The 25,328-nt window shown below is 35.1% G+C and overlaps 1 protein-coding gene across 2 annotated transcripts in view; it reads left to right on the top strand.

Moving 5' to 3' along the window:
• LOC111148594 (cell adhesion molecule 2) overlaps positions 1–25,328 on the top strand; it is a 1,205,598-nt gene that overhangs the window by 948,919 nt on the left and 231,351 nt on the right. For both annotated transcript variants that reach the window (XM_022505305.1, XM_022505297.1), the window contains one exon: positions 5,675–5,824. In XM_022505305.1, the coding sequence (XP_022361013.1) occupies positions 5,675–5,824 (150 nt within the window). The remainder of the gene's footprint in view (positions 1–5,674; positions 5,825–25,328) is intronic.

Below are 25,328 nucleotides of genomic sequence, written 5' to 3'. Positions count from 1 at the left end.
GTGTGCAAATATGCATTTTTGCCTGTCTGCTCTCTTTCAACAATACTGCTGGCTTCAAAGATCTCTCTTCATGTTTTGTTTATTGCTCCTCTACAGTGATGGCACATCACAGCTTGTCAGCAAGGTCGAGATAGCCATGATCTTAGAATTTGCTTCTTTATGTGCTGCGTGACAGTGTGTTGGGTTCTTGGTGGTTAGTCAGTGAAAGCATGCTTGAAATGTGGGAAGCAAGGACAGCTCTCAACTAACTGAGGTCAACAGGAGTCAAGACTCAGTTCACTTGATTTTGAATTTGGTAATTCCTGATCCAGACAAGAAAAGGTTTGAACCATTTTCCCCTAAGCATATGAGAAATAGAAACATTAAAGGAATAATGGCAGCTTCTCTGTCTGCTATTTAAAGACAGGGTCAGGAAAGCCATCTTTGCAGACTATTGAATAATTGTTCTTCATTAAAGTGTCTTTCACAGCAATAAATTAGCAAATTGTTTCCATATAACTACTGAAACTAGCCTAAATGGGTTTCAATCCCTGATGCTAGTTAGAAATAAACTTGGCAGTCTAAGAAGACTATCAGTTTAGCAGAGTTGCGGTGGGGGGGGGATGATTTGGAGGACTTTTATTGGAAGAATGATGAGTGGGAGGGGAAAAGGACTCTTGGAAAATGATTTGAGGAGAAAAGGGAAAAGGGACTGAAGAAGCTCAAAATATGAAGAGAAGAACTTCAAAAATGGAGTTTTATTGCATTGGAAAGAGCTCATTGGTTTTCAGAAAAAAAGAAAAAAAAACTTTATTTATGCTAAATATGTAGGTAAGAGCCCCAACAAGACACATCAAAGGTGATTTTCCAGTGGTGTGCTATATGAATGATTAACAACTGCCTCTGTGGGAGAAAAAAAAAAAAAAAGACATTGACTTGAGCTGTTTGCCAATCTCTATAGTGAAAAGACTCTCACTGAGGTCCATTTGAAGCTCATGTCATTAAGCATGAAGTGGGAAAAGTTATATTCGTTTGACTCTCGTGAGCTGGTATGAGCCAGCTCTAGCACATCACAGCTTTTACTTGAATTTCAAATGTTCCTTCACTTATTAAAAATAGATGTAAAAGGTTGAAATGCATCTTTGAAATGTTTAACTCCAAACTCTATGCTTATTTTATAACAGTTACTCAGTCAGAATTAAGTTCACTTTCTTTCCCAAGCATTTTTTTTTTTTGTTAAATATGTGAGGTCTGAAGACAGGGTGGGAAGGTTCAGAACCTGGCTGCTGCACTTTCCAGCTGTGTGACTGTGGACACATTATTTAAGCTCTCTTTGCATCAGTTCCAGCATTTTCAAGGTAGAAATGGTAACAAGATTGACATGAAAAGTAAATCACTTATAAAAGAAATGCACTTAGAATAGTGCCTAGAATATTGTGAACGCTCAGGTAAGTTTAGTTGTATTTTTCATATATTTACCATTGGCTTAGTGATTGTGGAAGATGGGATAACAGAGGAAGAGTACTGTGAAAACTGGGGTGCCTAGATGGCTCAGTCAGTTGACCGGCCGACTCTTGGTTTCCACTCAGGTCATGATCTTAGGGTTGTGAGATCGAGTTCCTCATCAGACTCCATGCAGGAAGTCTGCAGGAGATTCTCTCCCTCACTCTCTCCCTCTGCCCCCACTGCCATTCTGTCTCTCTCTCACTCTTTTTCTCTCTCTAAATAAAAAAATAAATCTGTAAAATGAATGTTGATCCAAAAGAAATTGGACCAGGAATGGAAAGTAAAATATTTTCCATCTCAGAGCCCTGTCTACGTAAGAGAGCTTAGGTAGGGGTTATTTACTCAATATTCAAGAAAAGTTTTTGTCTTGTATGCTTGTCCCCTTCTGGAGCATAAATTTGACACAGTTGGTTTTTTTAAGTCCCATTTTGGGTTCTGACAATGGTATTGGATATGTCCGTTCTAGATTATATCTGTTGTATCTTATGTATACTCCTCATGATTTTCAATCAGAACTTCAAAAAAAAAAAGTCTTAAGATAATATACTAACAAGGATTTTATTATTTTAATTTTCCATATTTTTTTCCTTAGTAAGGAATGTCTCTCCTTGTGCCCCTCTATTTTGACAATGAACAAATGTAGCAGACTTGAGTTACTGTGGTCATTCTACTGTCACGAGTTCCCTTCTAATGCCAGCCACTGCTCTAAGGAGATGCTTTCCTTCTGGACAGTGAGCACCACTGGAAGCTTCAGTTCACAATACAGAATGTTAAGCAATGAAACTGATTCAAAGATAAGTTTTATTTCCTTACATTTGATCATACACTTGTTTGATAAGGATTAACTCCTCTAAAATCTAGGATGGGGCTGAGCTTAGCTGGAGGAAGGATCCTTTTAAAGTATGATATGACCAATGCATTTCAGAAATCCTTATAGATGGGGGGAATAAAGAAAGAGTTATATACCACAAACAGACTGCCTTCTCCCCTGCCTTTATATCCTCTTGCAAAATCTCCCAACTCTGTAGTCTCCTTATAAACTTCCTCTGTGCATCTTTCAGATGATGTTGATTCATATATGGCAAAGCATGTAGTAGGTCCCCCAAAATACTTGTTTAATGAATGCCCTAAAAATGAATCCCCAATTTTGGTAACGTACTGATTCTGCTATTTGGGAAAATTAGTAACTTCTTCAGAAAGACTCTAAAATTGAATTAAACGACAACCTTGAACCACAAAGAGTTAAAAGAGAAAAGTGGCAGTTAATCTGATGCTCTCTCCAGGTTATAACTAGAAGTAAAAGGCAATTCAAAGCTTGAGAAGAAGTTTGACTGTCTACAAAACTGGCTTTTGAATTGATTTTGGAAACCACATATCCTAAGGGTATTTAAGATTAGTAGATTCTCTACATGAGTTTGCTCTCTATGGGGAAAAACTAAATTATTTGACTGCAGGGATTTTAGGCTGCAAGTCCCAGGGAACTGAAGTCATAATACTTTAAAGTCAGAATCCATGTGGGGACAAGATGGAGGAAAGTTGTCCTAATCTGCTACCTAAAAGGACAAGGAATAGGTGTGCAAGTGTGTATAGAGTAACCCACATGCAGAAGACCCTAGCAAATACCACTTCTTTTCTTCTCTAGGCCGATAAGGAAAGATTAAAATAATTGTCAAAAGGAAGTTCTGAATACGATAGGCTATTTGAGAGCAGTTGATATTGACATCCTTTCTGATTTGATTTTTTTTTTTTAAGATTTTATTTATTTATTTGACAGACAGAGATCACAAGTAGGCAGAGAGGCAGGCAGAGAGAGAGAGAGGGCGACGCAGGCTCCCAGCTGAGCAGAGAGCCCGATTGATGTAGGGCTCCATCCCAGGAGCCTGGGATCATGACCTGAACCGAAGGCAGAGGCTTTAACTCATTGAGCCACCCAGGCGCTTCTCTGATTTGACTTTAATGCTACAACTGAAATTTATGAGGATGAATTTCAGCTAGGTATGCGACTGAAAATTTCACTGTTAAAACATTTACTCATTTATATTTTTTTATTGTTGTCTAATTCACACTTTAGCAAATAGTAATCAAGTTACTATGACCCTGCAGCCTTTGTGGAAAAATAAGAATAAAATGTTGAACTTTCAGAACAAACCCCAAATGGTTCATTGACTTTGTTTCACCATGGAAAAATCACTTAACCTCCCAGTGTCAGTTTACCCATCTGTGAAATGAGAAGGATAATATTTTCTTATGGGGATGTTTTCAAAATTATTTTGCAAATGTAGTGGATGAAATTGTTGCAAGCATCACTGCTCTTTTTCCACTTCTTTAAAGAAGCAGACAACATTATTTATGTACCAGTTGATAGTCAAATTGTCACCCGGGATGCACTGTGTATTCTTATTAGTGGTTGTGTGCTTTTTATTATTTAAAGAATCCCTCTTCCTCCCATTGTCAAGTTTATTGTTACATCAAAATTCGGGAATCTGAGCAAAATATCTTGAAATCATTCCGAGCTTCATATTTATGAACTGTTAATCTGATATCCCTGGTAATTATTTCTTCTTTCTGTTTTAGCTCATGTTTTCTCTTACATGGTTTTTTGCCTCACCTCACTTCACAAGATTGATAGTTTTCCACGTTTCCCTGCTAGAGGTCACCTCTGAGCTGAAGGCAAAATACATCCCACTCTGGCTCCTGTTGACTTTTAAGTCAACTATCAAAGAATTTACTCCAGACATCTCCTAACCTCAATTTAAAAACTCCACCCTAAAGACTATAGGGAGATATCCTGGGGAGTTGCCATAGTGACTCTAAGAGGTTGGCATTGAGAAGGCAAAGCTACTGATATCAGATTTTATAGTTGATAGGCTTAATTATATAACGTGGTCATGAACCTCTGTGCTTGTGTCATTTAGATCTGGAAAGAAATTTTCCCCTTCAGGCTCTTCTGTCTCTTACAGTGCCAATCAACAGGCTTCTTGGTAATAAGATCCTTTATGCCAATAGCTCCCCGCATAACCTCAAGTGGTGCTTGTGGTAATGACAGGATCATTACAAAACTAAAGAAGAAAAGGGAAATATATTTCATGGGTGTGATTAAGTTATCATAATGTTCTTGCATATGTAAATTATCCTTGACTTAATGAACTGCTTTGCTCACATAATAGTATTTTAACCTGGCTCTGGAAAGTCATTTTTTACCCATGTTGATAATTGTTACCAGACTTGGCAGAGCTTATCTCCAGATCATCTTGCTGAAGTGAAATTTATGTATTATGTTTCCATGTGCATGAATTGTTTTAACCACTAGAAGTGTTCTTATTAAGTAAAGTTATTATATGAATTATTTTAATAAAGTACTATGATACTTAGGAAGCTGGAATACTTGATTATATTCTAATGATATCCAATTTAAGGGTCAGTTAAAATACGTGTTTTTATCTTGATTATGAAAGAAATATATATTCATTGGGGAAAATCAGGAAAGTAGAGAAAGAAACAAAGGAGAATATTATCTCTATCTCCTAGGTTAATCTTTTTAAGATTTTGGTAGATAGTCTACAAGATGAACACTTTTTGAAAAACACTTATATTGTTTTCTCCAACACATTTCGTGTTTCTAAAAACAGCTACATCTACAAGAAGCTCTGGTAAAATAAGATTCTTTTTTTTTTATTTCTTTTATCAGAAATTGAATCTAAAGTTCTAGTGTCCATATTTCATAGACTATTCAGGATTATAAAAGCTACCAGGGAAGTATTTTATGTGGTTTCTTCTGCTGCTTTAGAGAGTTCAGTTCAGCCAAAATTATTCCAGTGCCTTATTTTCAAAGATGATGAGGTCCATCCTATATAATTAATACAAGGCCAAAGGAAATTAATGATAATCATGTTACAATTTGAATATAAATCTCCATGTGTGCCTAGAAGGCAAAGAAGTTTTTCTGGAACACATAAGGGTGTATGAAGGAGTCTTAATGGTATGCAAAACTGTTGTCCCTGATTAAGAATTTTCAATTATTCTTTCTGTCTTTTTGTAATATATAGTTTTGTTGTTGTTTGGTTGATTGAACGTTTTTGTTTTGTTTTGTTTTGTTTTTTGAGTGAAAAGTTAAGTCCAATGCAGCTCTTGGGAAGTTAATCATTTTATAACTTTCATTTAATCAACATTTTCTTTAATCCCTTTTTAGGCAGCCAAGGGCAGTTTCCTCTAACACAGAATGTAACGGTTGTTGAAGGTGGAACTGCGATTTTGACCTGCAGGGTTGATCAAAATGATAACACCTCCCTCCAGTGGTCAAATCCAGCTCAACAGACTCTGTACTTTGATGACAAGAAAGGTGAATACATTTTCTTTTAAATGTTTTAATCATATTCTGAAATATCCTAATTATAATGAATTTATTTTTCTGAGATGATTCAAATTATTCGTTTTGATTACCAGACTGCTGCTGCTTGTATTTAAACATGTTAAATATTAAATACTTTAGTTTGCAAGTCATAAACACTAAGATAACCTATGTCAACTTTTTAATAAAATAAACAGCTTCAATTCTGTTTCAAAAATCATTTTATGCTTTCTCTTAACCATTATCTTCTCTCTAGATATCATATTCTTATAATTGCCTTGTGTGTAGATTAACTACTTTTCCTCACTCCAGGTAATATACATATTTTTTTTTATTAACCTTAGCTTAATATATTTAGAAGATGCTGTATGATTTTGGAAAGTTTTGTGATTTTATTCTTATGAATGGGCTTGAAAGTAAGAATTGTAGAAACGATACCCATAATAAATTTAAGTAAGTCCATGTTTCAAAATAAAGAACTGAAATGAAAAAGATGTGTTTACTTCAAGTTGAGTTAGACTTCCTTAATTAACTGGACTCCTAATTGGATGATAGATTTTGATTAAAGCTTTTTTTAGAGAAGTAATGAAATTCATAAAATTCATTCAAGCAAACAACTGAAAGTATACATTGAATTTCTAAGACTTCATCCATTATTAAACATTGGGAGGAAAAGGGAGTTCATGAACTATAATAAAAATATGGAGCTGTTGCTGTAGATAAATTTACATCATATAGAATATAAATATTTATATATTGCCTGTTCAACACGGTCTCAATACCTGGACTTCTTATGAATCTGTATAGGTAACAGCAAGATAATTTGAAAGCAGTTCCATTTTAATGGTTAAAGTATAGTGTATTAGTCCAATAAATCTGCCCATTTGCCCTAAAATAGGAATTCACTATATTATTTTTACCTTGCTATAGTTTTCCCTCTTTGATACACTCTAGATTTAAAATGACTTGTTTATTTATTTAAAATTTTAATATGTAATGAAAGACTGATTAAAAATTTATTGACTCAACAAATAATTTTTAATGTTTCCGTCATCAAAGGTGTTAGAGTTGGTGAACAAACAGATAAAACCCCTGCCCTTAGAGGACATACAATCTAGTAAGGGGCAGAAGATAAACCCATGATTAACTATATTTTAGAGTACATTGGTAGGGGATAAGTGTTCTCTATCTCAATAGATAAATAGATGCATAGATAGTTGATAAATACTTACAAAAAGAGAGGGAGAGAGAGAGGGAGGGAGGGAAGGAGAAGGAGAAATTTTAAGAAACTGGCTCAAGTGATTGTGGACGCTAGCAAGTCTGAAATAGGCAAGGCAGGCTAGCTGACTAGAGACACAGGGAAAAATCAGTATTGCAGCTCAAGTCTGGAGGCAGTCTGAGACAAAATCCCTCTTCCAGGGATCTCAAATGTTTCCCTTAATGCTTCAACTGATTGAACAAGGGCACAGCAGGATAATCTGCTTCACTCAAAGTGTACTGACTTAAATTAATCTCATCTAAATATACCTTCCCAGGAGCATCCAGACTGACATATGACCAAATATTGGGGTACTGTGGCCTAATTAATTGGTTGGCATATAAAGTTAAGCATCACAGAGGGTCAGGCTAGCATTTCTGTAGACCTGCATTACTTAGAAAGAGCTTTTATTTATTGTATTATTTTGCCATTTGAAAGACGAGTACAGCAGGTATCACCAATGGCCGCATTGTCATAGAAGCATATGGGAGGATGGGCTTAAATGTCCCACAGTATTGTGAGATTTGAAAGTTAGTATGGTGATTTAAACCTTGTGACTCAAATATTGGCCAGACTTAAAGCCAAAGTGGTGACTCCATGATTATGTTTTGATTAGAATATTATGTAATCAGTCGGGTTTAATGTGGACTTTTAGTCACAGAGATTTCTTCTTCTCCTTTTTTTTTTTTTTTTTTGGTACATGAAGAATATTTTAAAGAATCTGAAAATGAATTTTGAAATGTTTATCTGCTAAACACTCACTATAGTAGTATTAATGTAATTTTAATCCCTATTAGTACTGTTGGTTATGTAATGCTTCTGATTAAGGACTTTTTTTTATCCCATTTAGAAAATTTTAAAGATATTTTGTGAGATTATAAAATATATCTTTGCAGTTTTAAAAAATATGAGTAATATCTATCTTTATTTATATTTAATTTATTTAGATTATCTTTATATCTTTATATTTAATGTGATACTTTAAAGTTTTTTTAAAAGAAAGGATATTTAAGAATAAAAATTTGATTTTTATGAATTAATTAATTACTTTAAAATTTTATAAATATAACCCCCATAAACTAACCTGTATTTCAGGTGTATGAATAGGAATGAAAGTTATATAAGTAAAAATGAAGCTTGAAGACTACCTTTGATTTCACTGGTTCCTAGTAAAAATTATATCTAAGTTTTATCATGCTAATATTCTGTAAGGCTTATATTTTGACTTTAAGTTTACTAGTACTTTTGGGGTAGTGAAGGCACATCTCCTAAAAAGTAAAAAAAAGAAAAAAAAAAAAAGGTGCTAATATTTACTTTTCTTTGCTCTTTTATGGTATTTGGAGGAGTTTGTTGTTTTTTGAACCAAGTGATCTCTGTTTCTTTCTAAAGAATGAAGTCACCTTGGGGCACCTGGGTGACTCAGTCCTTTGAGTTTCCCATTCTTGGTTTTGGCTCAGGTCATGATCACAGCCTCTGCAGAGAGTCTGCTTGAGCTTCTGTCTCTCTCTGTTCATCTGTCTGCCCCCATTCCCCTCTCGCTCTCATGCTCTAAAATAAATAATTTTTTTTGTTGTCTTTTAAAGAATAAAATCCCGTTAGTTAAAAAAAAAATACTTAAGAGTCACACACAAAGATTTAACAACCTCTTTTTGCTTTTAGTATTAGTTGATTACAGTATTTGCAAATAAATATTTAAACGTGTATGCCCAAACACAAGGCGACATCAATTTTAAGGAAATTTCTCCCTTTCCCAATGATGCAAAGCAAGAGAAAATGTTTTTGGGGACAAAATCATTTAGAGATGTTCATGGAACAATTAAATATATAGTTATAATATTTAATTCCTTGATTTGAGTATATTTGTGTATTTAAACTAATACAAAAACATATATTCACTTAGAGATACTGCTTTTCCATCCTAGCATTTAATGAAATAATCTTACTTAGCAGCCCTTTTTCAAAGTGTAGGATACTATCAATGAGAAATTTGTTCCAGGTAACAACCAAGAATTTTTATGACAGCAGAACACTTTTTTTGTTGTTCATTCATCCTGCAGGAGTGTAATAATGATCTGCACTATGCAACAACTGATTGTACTGCTTTTCAAGCAGATCTTTGAGACTCATGTTTACAGTGACATCTACAATTGTGAGGTCAAATCCTCAGGTACAACAACAAAATCTATACAAAATGCCTTTGCCTTCTCTTTCCGTGATTCCATAAGTTCTCCTTTATAGAACATCTAAAACCAGAATTGATTCAGGGTATTCCAAGCTAATGTGTCTTAGGATCCTGTCGAAAAAAAAAAAAAAAAAAAAAAAAAGAAATATAAAAAAAAAAGTTTAAAAAAAAATCGAAAAAAAAAAAAAAAAAAAAAAAAAAAAAGCAACTTGTAATACAAGATTTAAAAAGACTTGGAAATAAGGCAGCCCCTCTTTTCTGAGGGATAATTATGTTGGGAAAAATCCATCATGTCATGTTTGGGATATTTAGGAACATATTCATCTTACTGTTATAAAATAGCAAAATATCTGATCATTTGAATCGCTACAGTATGCACTTACTTTATTTTGTTTTTTACCAATTGTTAAAACAGCTTAGAATTACGTTGAAAAAAGACTCTGTGTGTGTGTGTGTGTGTGTGTGTAGTATAGCCAATTTCTGGTTTTGATATTAGACTGCTTGTAACTCTAACTCTATTATGGTTTTAATAGTCTTTTGCAACAGGGGCTCCTGAGTGGCACAGTGGGTTAAGAGTCCGACTCTTGATTTCTGTTCAGGTCATGGTCTCAGGGTTGTGGGATCTAGGCCGAAGCCAGGCTCTGTGCACAGCAGGGAGTCTGCTTGATATTCTCTCTCTCTCCACCTGCCCCTCCCCCATCAAATAAATGAATAAATCGTTTAAAAAAATAGTCCGTTGCGACAAAATGACCAGAAGTTTTGAATTTAAAAAATAAAAACAAAAACAAAAAACCTTTCATGAATGACAATTTAACATGTCTATTCCCTCACTAGTCAGTCATTGGTTCAGTTCTTATGTGATGTCCTAGTGGAAGGGATCCTTGTCCATCAAATGCAAGTGTTTGAAAATGAAAGCGTTTTTTTGAAGATGCCACAGTACAGTTCCCCCCCTCCCCCACGGTCTTTTTGTCTGCCTTTACCAGCCTCACCTCAATCCTAGGCTTATCTCGAGCAAACAAATATGCCATATGGTGCCAGAGCCTAAATGTGGAAGCTAAGTGTGCGTTAGCATGACTAGAGTAACACACACTTGCTGTGCAAGTGACAACCACTCAGGAGAACAATAGAGAAAACGAGTGATGGTCTGTATCACTGATTGTGCCAGCTTCTACAGGTGGCTGCTACCTTTAAATAAAGGTTCTGTCCTTAATTCTGTTCTTGCCTCTTACTTGTGGGAGCTTTCAGAACAATCTTTCAAGGGTATACACTATTACAGTGTTTTAATTGTGTCTCAAAAGATTTTAAAGATTTTATTTGTTTATTTGACAGAGAGAGATCACAAGTAGGCAGAGAGGCAGGCAGAGAGAGAGGAAGGGAAGCAGGCTCCCTGCTGAGCAGCGAGCCCGACGCGGGACTCGATCCCAGGACCCTGGGATCATGACCCGAGCCGAAGGCAGCGGCTCAACCCACTGAGCCACCCAGGCGCCCCTCAAAAGATTTTAAAATGCAGCTGAGGTTGAAAAGCTTTGGGTTAAGCAAGTCAATTTTCACAAGAGTTCTGTATACCTAAATTTAGGTTTTTGTTCTGACATCAGTTATCGAGAAGGAAGGGAGAAAAGGAAGCAGAGCCAATGGCTCAGAAAAATGGGACAGGTGCTTCTCATCAACATTGCCACTGCCAATCTGAGTTTCAAGACAGATTCTGAGAAGGCTTTCATACTACCTGAGTCCTTCCTGCCTGTGAGGGTTGAACAAAGAATTCAGAATGGCGGCCCATTGATCCAGCTGGAATTGGAGAAACCTTTCCTGTTTACTTTCGATTATTCACTAAAGAAAAGCATGCTGTGAGTGGGCAGTTGGTGATCAGCTGAAGGAGAATTAAGCTGCAGCCTTCTTCTAGGAGTCTTTGTGAGGGAAGTTAAATGTGAATATTCAGGAATCTCTTCTCAAGGCTGGGGGGTGGGGCTGGCTAAAGTGAAACTGATATTGTAAGATTTCTCATTCATATAAAATAAAGAGGAAGGCGTGAATTTGGCAATAAAAATCCGGGCCTTGGCTACTGTGAGCACACTCAATGTGATCCATAGCTTCCTCACATGGAGAATGAAGGATCAAACTCTCAAGGAATTTGTCCACAGACATTCAACTAATGAGCGGTAATGAAGGAATCGAGGTGTGGCCTCTGTGTTAGTTTTAACCAGAATGCCAGAAAACAAAGGCATCTGACAGGAGGTCAGCTTAAGTATACCCCAGGTGGTCTCTGCCACTGATATCAGCAGCTGCCTTTTAAGTAAAGAGCGGCAGCTCCTTTCAAAATGTTGAAGATGTACAGAGAGTAAGACAGAGGGAGGCATTTGCAGTCAGCACTGCCCAAGAGACTTTTCCATGACAATGACACGTTCTATATCTGTCAGAACAAAATTATGTAGCCAGCAGCCACATGTGAATATTTAAATTAAAGTTAAATGAATAAATAAAAACATAATATAAAATAAAGATATAAATGGAATAAAATAAAATAACTAAAAACAAAATAATATAAATAAAAATTATATAAAAATAAATAAATAAAAATTAAATACAATTTACTTTCTCAGTCACACTGGCCACATTTCAAGTACTCAATAGACACGTGTGGCTAGTGGTTACTATTTCGTAAAGCACAGTTCTAGATGCTGATTCACTCCTCAGATGTCGTAATAGACCTTGTCCAATTCCAGCCTTGACTAATAGAATATCTGTTTTCCAACTGAGAAAACCCTAGGTCACTATAAATACGTGCATTGACTAGAAAATAAATGACATTTTGCTGTTTAAATTGCATAGCTTAATTTTTTTTAGAGATTTTACTTAGTGATTTGGCAGAGAAAGAGAGAGAGCAGAGGCAGGGGGAGTGGCAGGCAGAGAGAGAGGGAGAAGCAACCTTCCTGCAGGGCAGGGAGCCCACGTGGAGCTCTTTTGCTATACTCACTGTGTTCCAAATGCTTACCTACTACTATTTATAACAGATATGGTGAGATTTGTGTGCAGGAGCTTAACCTACTAAGCTACCCAGGCGCCCCTAAGTTACATGGCTTTAGTGGTGACATTGTAGCATCGGAGACAGGAGTCAGATCTGACGTCTATTCCTGCCTCTGACAACAACTAGCAGAGTAAAAAAGGGGTCTCATAAACACCTGACCAAATCAGATGTTCTGGTGGTTGGATCACAACTGCAGTTTTAACAATTTCCCTGTCTACTTTCTGTGCATCCGAAAACCAAAAATCATTAACCTATGACTTAAATATTCAAATACAATTCCATTTCATTTCTGCATAGTTGCTGTATGAAACCTTTTTCTATAACACTTAAAACCCTGCAAATCTAAATAGAAAATAAAAATTAAGAGGATAGACATTACAGGTTCTTATGGGTCAGAGGGACCTAGAATAGACATAACTAACTAATTCACTTGTTATGCCTCTCTTCTCTTTCTTTTTACACAAATCTCACCACATTTGTTATAAATGGTAGTAGGTAAACATTTGGAATAGGGAGGGTATACGGAGACAGAGAAAATAGGGAATAGAGTTCATTGAAACACCACAGGAATGCTGTGTGGCATTTGGAATAGAAATAAAAGAAATCAATTAGATCATTGCGTCTGTTTCTCTGCAGGTATGGGAGGAAAAAAAAAAACAATTGAAGAGGTACAGTCTGATCACTTAATGCTCAGAAAAACAAAAAAAACCTTCAATTCCTTCCTATTATTGACAAAAATATACTTTGCACAAACATCTCCAAGGGTGCATAGCATATGCATTCCACAGAGATATCCCTATGTGCTTGTATTTATTTTTATGTAAAAATGCAAAATATGTAAATTTTTGTGACATTTCTCTTCACAGTAGTTTTGCTTTTTTGAATTAGGCTTGAATGATTCTCAAATATTTCCTGGAGGAAATTTCATTACTGGAGGAAAGAAAACAAAATTTTATTAAGGGTCTAACCAAAAATCACTGGTGTTAATTATCTAATTATTCTGCCAATAATTTTACATTATTACTGGGGGCAGTGGGAGACAAGGAACATGCATAAGGTGTCTTAGAACAAGGAGTGATAAAGAGAAGAAAAATGAGATGAACCTGAAATGAAGGTAAACGTTTTCCTGACTCCCTGCCAACCAGTGCCTCCTGACAGAATCCTTACCCATGACTGCTTTCAATCAATGTGACAGACTTTAAAATATTAAAAATTAACTCAGGAAGGCAGGTGTAAGTGTGGCCAATATTACCCTTCTTTTTTCTTTCTTAATTTTTAAAAAATATTATATATATATATATATATATATATATATATATATATATATTTCAGTAAAGAGATGGAATTAATGATGACAACTTAAAGTTACACAATACAATTTTTCAATAACTTCAATGTTTATATTTTCTCATTGTATTCACAGCAACCCTGTAACATAGGCAGACCCATTTTATAAATAAAGAAATCAAGGAGTGAAGATTTGAATAACTTGAGTAGTAAATGACAAAACAATGATGAGACTTAGTTTTCTTACAATGTGCCTAATTTACTTTATGCTGAATCATTCTGGTAAGGACTTCATTTTATAGTGTTTTGGATTTTTGTTTGTTTGTTTTTCAATTTTCCTGTGAAAATCATCACTTCTTTTTGGTCTTTACTCCAAAGTCACTTTTTCGGAAATAGATCTGAGTACACTTTATTTTATGTTTCAACTCCTATCATATTATAGTCATTTCATATAAATCAGCAGATTTCTTAGTAAATTCATGTATATTAAATGAGTCTGAATCAAGTTACCATTAAAAATTATACCCTTGAATTAAAAAAGAATGAACACACTATTTACAGATATTTCTAGACATAATTAAAGGAGCAAGTCAATGTGATTTCGCACCTAGGAGCTAGCAACAGTAGGAAACTATCCTATCCTTGGCCCTAAAAAGGGGACAGAAAAGCAAAAGCTACAAGTGTGGAAGGAGGCTTCTGGTTAGAAGCTCTGACTGGTTGGGAAAGGGGTGTCTATGGAAATATGTCAGTTGAATTCTCTTTCATCCTACCTTCTGATTTCTTTTTTTTTTTTTTTAAGATTTTATTTATTTATTTGACAGACAGAGATCACAAGTAGGCAGAGAGGCAGGCAGAGAGAGAGAGAGAGAGGAGGAAGCAGGCTCCCTGCAGAGCAGAAAGCCCGATGTGGGGCTCGATCCCAGGACCCTGGGATCATGACCTGAGCCGAAGGCAGAGGCTTAACCCACTGAGCCGCCCAGGAGCCCCTACCATCTGATTTCTTGACAGTACATTCCATTGTCTGAGGCCAAATGGAAACCACAGGTCAAAGGATTCTGGGTAGTCTATTCTCCCAGAGCAAAGATCTGGGAAAAAAAAAAAATCTAGAAGGATAAGCAGAAAGTAACCAGCACAACTTACATGCATATACAAAAATTTCTCCCTATCCAATTATTTTCAGTGAAGATAATTTCTACAGAAACCTTGCATCACTCTGCTCACAATGACCTTAAGTAGAATTGTTTCTTTTGGGGAGATATAAGTCACAATGCTATTTTTAAAACATATTAATCTTTCAGTGTTATATTTCTCAAATTTAATATATATGTTAAATTGTGTGCTAATAGATTTTGTGAAGAAATAATTTCCTTTCACTTAATCTTCTAATGATAAAGCTGTTATGGGAAATTTTCATTAAGTATCAGCAAAATCTTTAGTTATACATAATATACGTTCTTAATCTGTTTATTTTAGTGTAGTTTAAGTCTAGCAATTTCATGAAATATAGATAACCATATACACTATAAATTTTATTTGTTATATGTTTTTAGTGGTTATATGTTAAGCTATAACAGCATCAGGATTCGGAACTTTGACATTCAAAACCACATAGGTATGCCTGAATGTTTTTAGCAAGTGTTAATTTTTGATATTTTAAAATTCAGCATATTTTTCATACTTGAAAAATATTTTATATTTTTATTTTATTTTTATATATTTTTTATTTTTATTTTTATTTTATTTTTTTTTAATTTTTATTTTATATTTTCATATTTTAGAGAAATAAAGTTTCACTAATATTACTATTTTTGATGCATTTTATATTGCTTTTATTTAAAATAAAAGTGAAACATAATACAAATAAATCAAGTAATCGTAGGTCTCTGAAAATGAGCATGTTCCTGAGATTAACTTTTGTGTTTATCCAGTCAGTCATTGAATAAATATTTGCTAACTATCTAAAGTATGAAGTTGTTTCCAGTTATTGTAGCTCTTTGATTTTTGAGTAGTCCATTCCAGGTTAAATAGAACTGCTTGAAAGAAAGCTTGTCCTGGTTAAAATTAGATTCCCTTTATCTTCTAATTATTTATGTTTCTGGGCATATATTTTATATCAGCATGTTGATAAGATATAGAGAGTCAGTACATAGTCAGAAATTGTTAAAGTGATTTTAAACCACCTGAAGAAAAACATTTTTTCTCTCAGCAGTAAAAGTGGATGATGGCTAGAATCAGCCTTGGTGGATAGTCAACACCATTGTGTCATCTCTTTCCATCTCCCAAAACAATTTAAAAAATGCAAATAATGACCAACCAGGTTTTGGGGAATTATATTTTGTGATATTAAAGATCCTCAATTTGGAGAATTAATAGCCATTACAGAAAGCAGGTTGCACAAAGTAAATGTTAATCTACATGTCCAAGCAGATTTAATATTTAAAAGATTTCCAAGTGACCATTTCAGTTCAATTATATGAAATACTTCTGTGTCCCAGGAATTATGCTGACCATCGGAATTAATATGACATGAATTTTGACATCAAGAAGCAAGTTTTCATGTATCACCCAGGTGGTACTGACCTCATGGAATAAATTTGGAAGCCTTCCTTCCTTCCTTAAATGTTTGGTAGAATTCACCTGTGAAGCCATCTGGTCCTGGACTTTAGTTTGTGGGGAGTTTTTGATTGCTGATTGAATTTCTTTCTTTCTTTTTTTTTTTTTTTAAGATTTTATTTATTTATTTGACAGAGATCACAAGTAGGCAGAGAGGCAGGCAGAGAGAGAGCGAATAAGGGAAGCATGCTCCCCACTGAGCAGAGAGCCCGATGCGGGACCCTGGAATCATGACCTGAGTCGAAGGCAGAGGCTTTAACCCACTGAGCCACAGGAGCCCTGATTACTGATTCAGTTTCATTGCTAGTAATTGGTCTCTTCAGATTTGCTATTTCTTCCTGATTCAATTTTTGAAGGTCACATGTTTCTAGGAAATTTATTCATTTCTTCTAAGTTGTCCAATTTATTATAGTTAAAAATGTTAATGAATATAATTTACCATTCAATTTATTTACTTGTGTTTTTTAAAATTAATTTTGGATATTTCCTGTATTTATAAAAACTGAATGTTTTTCCTTCCCCACACCTCTTCAAGTAACATTTCTCCACAATCAAAAAAAAAAAAAAAATACAATTTAGAAACAGCTTTTCCTGAATAAATATTTTTAATGTATTGTTTTATAATGTGTGAGTGTGGAAATTTCTAAATTAGTATAGGCACTCTATTTTCCTTAGCTTATTATTTCTTTAGCCCCAGCAGGCTCTTGCAAACAGCAGTAAATGAGCATTTTTGCAGCACTGTGAAGTGTAGGAGGCAGTGTTATTTTAGTACCTAAGTGTGGGTGTTTGTAAGAATTAAGTCTCCTGGTCATGTCTATCTACTTTGAGATTAGCAAGTACACTGAAGTACAAATGGAAAGTGGGAAGGGGAAATGCAGAATGATTGGTTTGTATGCTCTGTAGTACTCACAGTGACTTTTTAGAAAGAATGGCAGTAGTACCAATCTAGACATACTTCATTACATTTCCTTTCAAAGCCCCTTCAAGTACATACAGCTCACCCTTCTTTGATGCTAAAAATTTGCATGCCACAAAAATTGAATGGCCTGTTTCCTAATAGTGAATTGTGATAAAAACATCTTCTAGGGACCAGTAACTATGGTTTCCTATGAAAATGATAATTGTTTATTATTCACTTATCTTTTGTAGCTTAAAATCCTACCTCATGAACTTTTGCAAACATTATAGAAGAGCTGGTTGGTTGGGATTTATACACTTGATAGTCGGGGTAGCTGAGTTTAAATTCCAGTTGCATCATGGATTTGCCTGTGATTGTGAGCCAACCTTGACCAATCACATAAAGCAATTTCAGTTTCAGCCAATATGTCTCTGGAGTCCATTGTGTTGTGAAGTGTCCCATGCTGCTCTGTCCAGGTTTGCAGGCTGGAACTTTTCTTAGAGTATTTTTGAGATTTTTGATATGTTGGAAAACAAAATGACACAACATTAAAAAAAAAAAAAAAGTCTGCCATTGAAATCTTTTTTTTTTTAAAGATTTTATTTATTTGACAGAGAGAGAGATCACAAGTAGACAAAGAGAGAGAGAGAGAGGAGGAGGCAGGCTCCCCGCCTAGCAAAGAGCCCAATGTGGGACTTGATCCCAGAACCCTGAGATCAGGACCTGAGCTGAAGGCAGAGGCCTAACCCACTGAGCCACCCAGGCAGCCCCCTGCCATTGAAATCTTAAGCAATTTCAGTCTAACAGAAATTTGAGATCGTATTCTCTTTAGATCAAAAGTGGCTGTGAATGGGTATATACCTAAAAAAGCCCTTTTCATAAAGCAGAAGTGTATTTTAATGATGATATCCAGCCTCACTCTTTCCTGGGTGCTATAACAATGTTGAAGATGAAATACAATGAAGTTTTCTCATACGGAGGCTGAGTTCCTATTCTAAAGACTTCGGGGAAAGGGACCTGCATTAGGGAGAGAGAACTTTTATGTTGAGTGTATGCTCTGTGGTGCAAGATTTTCATAAAAGATGTTAAGGCTCTCCCCCTTGAAGAACTGCCAATGAGATTATGTGACAAAGAGTGCCACAGAGTGAGAATGGAAGCCAGTCCTAGTACCCCAGCACTTACAGCTACTTTTATCAATTATTATTTGTTGACCTCTTCTATATATTAACCCAGTATCTATTAAGTCAACTGTACATTTCTATTTTGTTTATTATCTCCTCAGAAAATACTCTCTTATTAGTTCTAATAGTGTTTTGAACTTATTTTGGGTTTCTCATTATACTACCCTGAATTGTCTCCAAGTAATTGTGATTCTGCTTTCAAATAGCCATAGCTCTACTTTAATTTCCTGCCTTAGCACATGAGCTGTGGTAAACATTTTTTTAAATAGAAGAATAAAGAAATGTTCAGTATTTGAAGAGCTACCTCCCTAACAGAAAATAGAGCTAAGGAAATAGAAAGAATATATTTGGAAGATATTGGAGCAAGGAATTGATTGACTGGGCTTGTGATGTAATCAGGCAACCAGAAGTCAATTTCTAGTTTTCAAACCAGGAACAAAGTAATCTGATTATGAGTAGCCATACAACTAACTATATTATTAATCTACTACTACCTATGTATGTCAGAGAAGGCATGACAAAAGATATTAATTATAATTCTCAGTTTCTGAGGGGATCCTAAGATTATAGATTCAAAATAATTAATAGATGTTTCACTTACTCTATCTTTACAGTTTAATGCAGTTTAAAGTATCAAACAACTACAGATAATAGAAAGAAGGAGAGCTGGATTTTGTTGTTACTACTACATGCACAGGGAGTTGAATTGTCCTTTCTGCAACTTTCAGACTAAGGTTCTAAGTGTGGAGCTCCAACAGTGACCACAACAAACAAACTAACTTTATTCATGGAGTTCAATCAGTACTTCTCAAATCATCTGTGGTGAGAAACATTTGTCTTTTGGATAAAAAAAAGATGAAAAAAATATAATATGCAAGTCCAAACTTTTATTATTTTCAAAAGAAAAGAATTATAAAATCATATACATTCATTGAGTATGGGTATATTAGGAATAATACTGAGAATTATTAATATACTTGTAATTTTTTGTTATTCTACAATCAGAACTAAACAAAAAGTTATGAAATAAATACAACTGTTCATATTTAAAACCTATATGCATACTTTGAATGAACATCATATATATCAGTTGTTTAAATTTTAATGTGACATGAGCTCGCTTCCTGCTTGTTAATTTATCTAATCTCTTTGGATTGACTAGCATTTCCTGCAGGGAATTATGTATAATCTAAACTATTTTCATGCCTTATATTAATAGCAGTCATAGTAGAGAAATGAATCTCAGACAAGTATATTAACAGGATGGAAAAAGAGATTTTGAAGCAATTTCAGCAGTCTTAAGATATTCATTTTAAACTTTATCCAAATAAGGCAAGTTTTCCTGCATTTTCAAAATTCACTTCAATCCTTCATTAGTATCCAGTTCCAGTATTTATCCTATAAGATTATAATTAAATACATTTTGATGAAAAATATTGACTTCAGCGTCCATGAGTTTGTCTTTTTGATGAAATATTCAATTCAAAATGTCCTATCAGTATTGTAAAACAGTCAATAATAACTTTTTGCAAATGTCAAAATGATCACATATTTTACTAATAATTGTACATAATGTATGGATCATATCACTAATAATTGTTCTTAACAGGAAGCTCTGTTCTTCCAAGCTTCTAACTTTTCTACTTTGCTCTTCAATCTTACCTACTATTGCAAAACATGTTGCATTCTTTCCTTGAAAAAAGTATTAAGATCACTGAAGACAAAAAATATATCAGACAAGGGGCACCTGAGTGCTCAGTCAGTTAAGCAGCTTCCCTCACCTAAGGTCATGATCCTTGGGTCCTGGGATTAAGCACAGTATCGGGCTCTCTGCTCAGCTGGGAGTCTGCTTCTTCCTCTCCTCCCTCTCCCTCCAACTTCCCCCGTATTCTCTCTCTCAAAGAAATAAAATCTTCAAAAAATATATATCATACAAATAAGGAAGACTGTCTATCTAACATATTTAAAATTTGGGAATGAGCTGTTTTTTTTTTTCTTCAAAAATTCTCAATAGACGTTTTTACATCTATAACCTTTGTACATCAGTATACCGTAGAGCTGTTTATACTTAATCTCTATGTATCATAAGAAAAGAAAATAATCTTGCATTTAATACATTAGCTTTAACATAATTCACTACATTACCAAGAACCCTGATATTCAGCTGCCATTTTTTACTATATAGCAAGACTTTGTTGATGAAGAGAGCAGTACATTGGTTTATGGTCTGCATTACCTCCTTAATTTGAGTGCTCTAAAATGTTTCCCTGCCATTATAGCTTCTCCAGCTATTTCTACAAAAAACTTGTGCCACATACCAAATTTGTTGAGACAGATCACACATTTGAAAGTCATAGCAATGCCAAATTACTATAAAAGATTCTAAGCATTTATTCTTGACTTCTGTAGTTATCTGTTTGCAGGTAAGTAATAAATAGTTTGTAACTGGCACTTTGAGAAGCACTGTTGTGGATGAAGTGGAGATAATTGCAGAAGCATGGTTAAGATTACCAATAATCCTGGGGCGCCTGGGTGGCTCAGTGGGTTAAAGCCTCTGCCTTCGGCTCAGGTCATGATCCCAGGGTCCTGGGATCAAGCCCCTCATTGGGCTCTCTGCTCAGCAGGGAGCCTGCTTCCTCCTCTGTCTCTCTCCGCCTGCTTCTCTGCCTACTTGTGATCTCTGTCTGTCAAATAAATAAATAAAATCTTAAAAAAAAAAAAGATTACCAATAATCCTGAAAGAGTGCCTATCAAATAGTAGGCATTTGACTTAAAAGAACTATTAAATGGCATTATACAATTGCATTCTATTTTAAGCAAGCCTATAGTTGCAGGAGGGGATTAATAAAACAATATGTGACCTTAAGAATTTAGACATCTTTTTTTTTTTAAGATCTTATTTATTTATTTAGAGTGGGAGCATGCATGAGTGGGAGTTAAGAGGGTGGGAAGGGGCAGAGGGAGAAGGAGAGAGAATTTCAAGCAGACTCCCTGCCAAGTGCAGAGCCTAATGCAGGGCTCAATCCCATAAACCTGAGACTATGACTTGAACTGAAATCAAGAGCCCAATGCTCAACCAACTGAGCCACGCAGGTGCCCTCAAAAGGTGAACATTCTTAGGAGAAATGTATTTGTCTATCTATACCTATGCATTTACATGTAGACATATATAAAGGTATGGATATATACTTATGAGTACCTCCTGCAAGAAAAACTAACAAGATGCTAGAGAGTGGTGAGAACATAGAAAAATTATGTCAAATTAGGGAGATCAGAAAAAAACTCAAATTAGGAGATTTTGAGATTGGTTTAAAAAGATAGCAGAGCGAGTTGGTGTAGTTTAAGACAGTGCTGAAATCTCTATGATTTTTTGCTGTTGTATGCCTATCCTGGCACATTTTTCTGCATGTAGAATGTACTGAGGAAAGAGTGGATAGTCTATTTTGGCTTGACAGTGTTTGAAAAGCATGAGCTCATATAGTACTCACAGCAGAGGTACTGTTATGTGCATTTTACATATAAGGATACTGAAGTAGGGGAAAGTTGAGTAACTTTCTCAAATTTGAAATGAGGACGATGATGCATGGATGTAACCCTAGGTAGTCTGACCTCACTTATAGCCTCTGCTCACCATTGGATTGCAATACCCTCTCCTGGGGAATAAATGGGAGCTAAGGATGGAAAGGTTAGAGTGAATTTATATGGGGAACATAATGGACAGAGGGTCTTTCCAATGAAACCCAAAGTGAACACAAGGTAAGCTGTGAAGGGTAATTGCAGGAAGGGGGAAGGACTGTCCTGTCCCTGGGAGGATGATGCTGGCACTGATGTGCATGAGGAATTAGAGCCACAAGTGGGGTAGAGTCTCATTTCATTCCTTGGTTAAGTCTAAAGAATACATAGAAGGTGAAAATCAATTGTACGACTTTTTGAAAGTACCTTAAAAACCTATCTTGAATGTGAGAAGCAAGACCATCCAAAGAAAGAACAGCTATGCATCCTTCATATCTCACTTCTGGTTTGGGGTATGGGCTTGCTGAATGGAGTAGCAGTCTTTCCCTTACCAGAGAGGGCCAGGAAATCCACCTGAGAAGCAGTAAGAACCTAAACCAGTGGGGCACCTGGGTGGCTCATGCAGTTAAGCATCTGCCTTTGGCTTAGGTCATGATCACAGGGTCCTGGGATCAAGCCCCATGCCGGGCTTCTTGCTCACCGAGGAGCCTGCTTCTTCCTCTCCCTCTGCCCCATACCCCTCTCATGTTCTTTCTCTCGTTCTCTGTCTCTCTCCCTCTCTCTCTCTCAAGTAAATAAATAAAATCTAAAAAAAAAAAAAAAAAAAGAACCCAAACCAGGAAAAGAAAGCAACTGTAAGAAACACTGAGATCTTTGAGCTTATACTGGTGATAAACTAGCTTGATGTATGATTGGAAGTCATGGGTAGGAGTCAGTAATGATCATTGATAACTTGGGTCTCAAACTTCTGTGAATGTGATGCCCTAAGAAGAAATGGGGCCTTTGGGAGGAGATGAGTGTGAGGAGAAAGAGTCAAATTGGTTGAAAATAGGGAGAATAATTGTTTTTTGAAGACTTTCGAAAACAAGAGTAATTTGTTTTGATAATTATGATTTATATACATGAACCCAAGTATCCTATAAACACGTACACTTCGTTTGAATGCTTGAGAACAATATAAAACAGATTAGTATTTAAAGTAAAATTGCATTGAGAATGTGTAGTCAGATTACAGCAGAAAGCACATGACACCACCAAAAGTTTCAATTAAGAGGATTTAATAAAGGTATTTTTATAACGGTGTGGAATTAAAGTTTGGGGGAACCCACAAAGACCAATGACTCAGGGACCAACAATGTGAGAAACTACTCCCCAAGCCTGAAATGACACATGACCGAAGCTGTAACCAAACATGCAGCCACTACCAGAGCCAAAAGAAAGACCCTACCTCTCCCTCCTACCCTGCGGTTTCCTGCTTTTGCCTCTCTTTTGCTGAATATAATTGTAAACTGGAGAAAGGTGGTGCTGGGGAAATGAATTCCATAGGAGTCAGCTGCTCAGGCCATATAGAGTGCAAGGGGTGAAAATGGTGAAAACAGACACCAGAATGACTAATGAAATTGTTCACTGAAGCAACTTTAAAAAGGACCCTCTGTAGGATTTGGAATATGCATTTTACTAATGTTTTCTAAGTGAACATTTTCTAAACAATGTTTTTTAGAGGCACTATGTGCAAACACTTTGGAGTACAAAGTCAGGTATTAAAGCTTACTCTCAATGCTGTAAATCGTTGTTAGATGTTTTCTTTACTGATAAGAAATATGGATTGTATTCAAAATGATTTAGAGTGTCAACCATTTTAATTAATAATTGCTATGTTTCACAATCCCAGTAATATATTTTTGCAAGGAAAATAATATAGCTAAGAGATTAGTATTATAACTATATCAGGACAGTATAGTTACTGACCTTTTGTTTTATTGCATACTCTTATAGAAATTTAGGATAATTAAAAAAACCTTGTCATTCTGATATGACTCATTTATTGTGAATTTTCTAAGTACATTATCAATCACTTTTCTTGCAGAATTATAGAGCACCAATAAATTAATCTTGGCATATTTGTAGTTATTGGCAAGCTGGACCCTACTCTTTGTATAAAGCTACCCACTGTACTATTTAATTAACAAATGCATTTAGATTTAATCATTAGTTTGTACTATATTTCTATTAAAATAATGACAAATTTCATGTTCATATTTCAATCATTAAAAAACAATAATGAAATTAATGGCTTCCCTAACTGTAGGTCTTATTTTTTTCCCCAAATAATTTTTTTAGCATTTATTCCTTTATGACAAATATATAATAGGGATTGTTTTAATACACAGAGATTGTTAAGAGAAAGCATGAAATACTTCTTTCTCTTAATTGCAAAATTAAAAGATTCCTCCTAAAGTTACCAAATGTTACTGAGGAAGTGAAGGATAGGGGGCAGAAATGAATAAACACTTAAAAAAAAATTAAACCATAGGGAATTTCTGGAAGATTTATAACCATATTGGCTCATTGATTACTCAGATGGCAGAAAGATATTCTCAGTATGTGCTCTTTTATCCTAATGAAAAAGACTATTAACCCACCTCAAAATGTATATTAAAAGTTTTATTTTTGTTAGATGCAGAGCTCTGTTTAACCCATTTGGAGAATAGGTCTCTACTTGAAAATTCACAACCACTTTTGAAGAAGCACCACTGCAATTACAAATCAAGTGGAAATGAGAATTGAAATAGTTATATTCTGATTGCAAGGTAAATGTAGTCAGGAACTATTGGATTTTTTGTGGTCTAGGAATATGCAGAAAATTCTAATTTCACTAAGTTACCCAAATTGACCCCCAAATGGAAGGTCACATAAGCAGGCTAGAAATTGCATCAAGGATGCTGGAGAGCACCATTAATACTGCCTCTTTCAATGACCTTACAGTGAGAGTATTAAGGGAATCACAGTAGGTTTCATTGAAATCATTCTTTTTATTGAATAAAATTGAACATTTAAGTAAATGAATAATCATTTTTGGACAACATAATATGAAAATATATGACCATAAAAACTTGATAGCCCTCCAGCAGTGCTTGTGGAAATTGCAATCTCTCACAAATGTTATAGTGGGTGGTAACTCAGTAGAAAATTATAATGGCTGTCTAACTTCTAGTACATTTCATTTCTAAGACATTTCATAAAACATGCATTTTTATTACTTTTCAGGTGCATGCAGTAATGTATATATACTGCATTGTGTAGTGGGCTGTGTAGATTCATTAAAATGCTGGGTTTTCTCTAGATCAAGAAATCTCACTTTAGAAATTCAAGTGATTCTCAGTAAATTAGGCAAAGAGGAGGTTATTTCATGTATAGAAAGCTTAATTATTTTCAACTTGTTTTATCACTTTGGAAATACCACTTGTTTTATTGTGTAAATAAATAAATAGCAGACCAGAGACTACGAATGGAACAGCTGATCAGAGAGTTTCACTTGAAA

This window comes from Enhydra lutris, unplaced genomic scaffold (genome assembly GCF_002288905.1).
Source record: "Enhydra lutris kenyoni isolate GAN:26980312 unplaced genomic scaffold, ASM228890v2 scaffoldscaffold2, whole genome shotgun sequence".
NCBI lineage: Eukaryota > Metazoa > Chordata > Mammalia > Carnivora > Mustelidae > Enhydra > Enhydra lutris.
The sequence above is the reverse complement of the archived record's forward strand: the minus strand, read 5'-3'. Positions and strand labels throughout refer to the sequence as shown.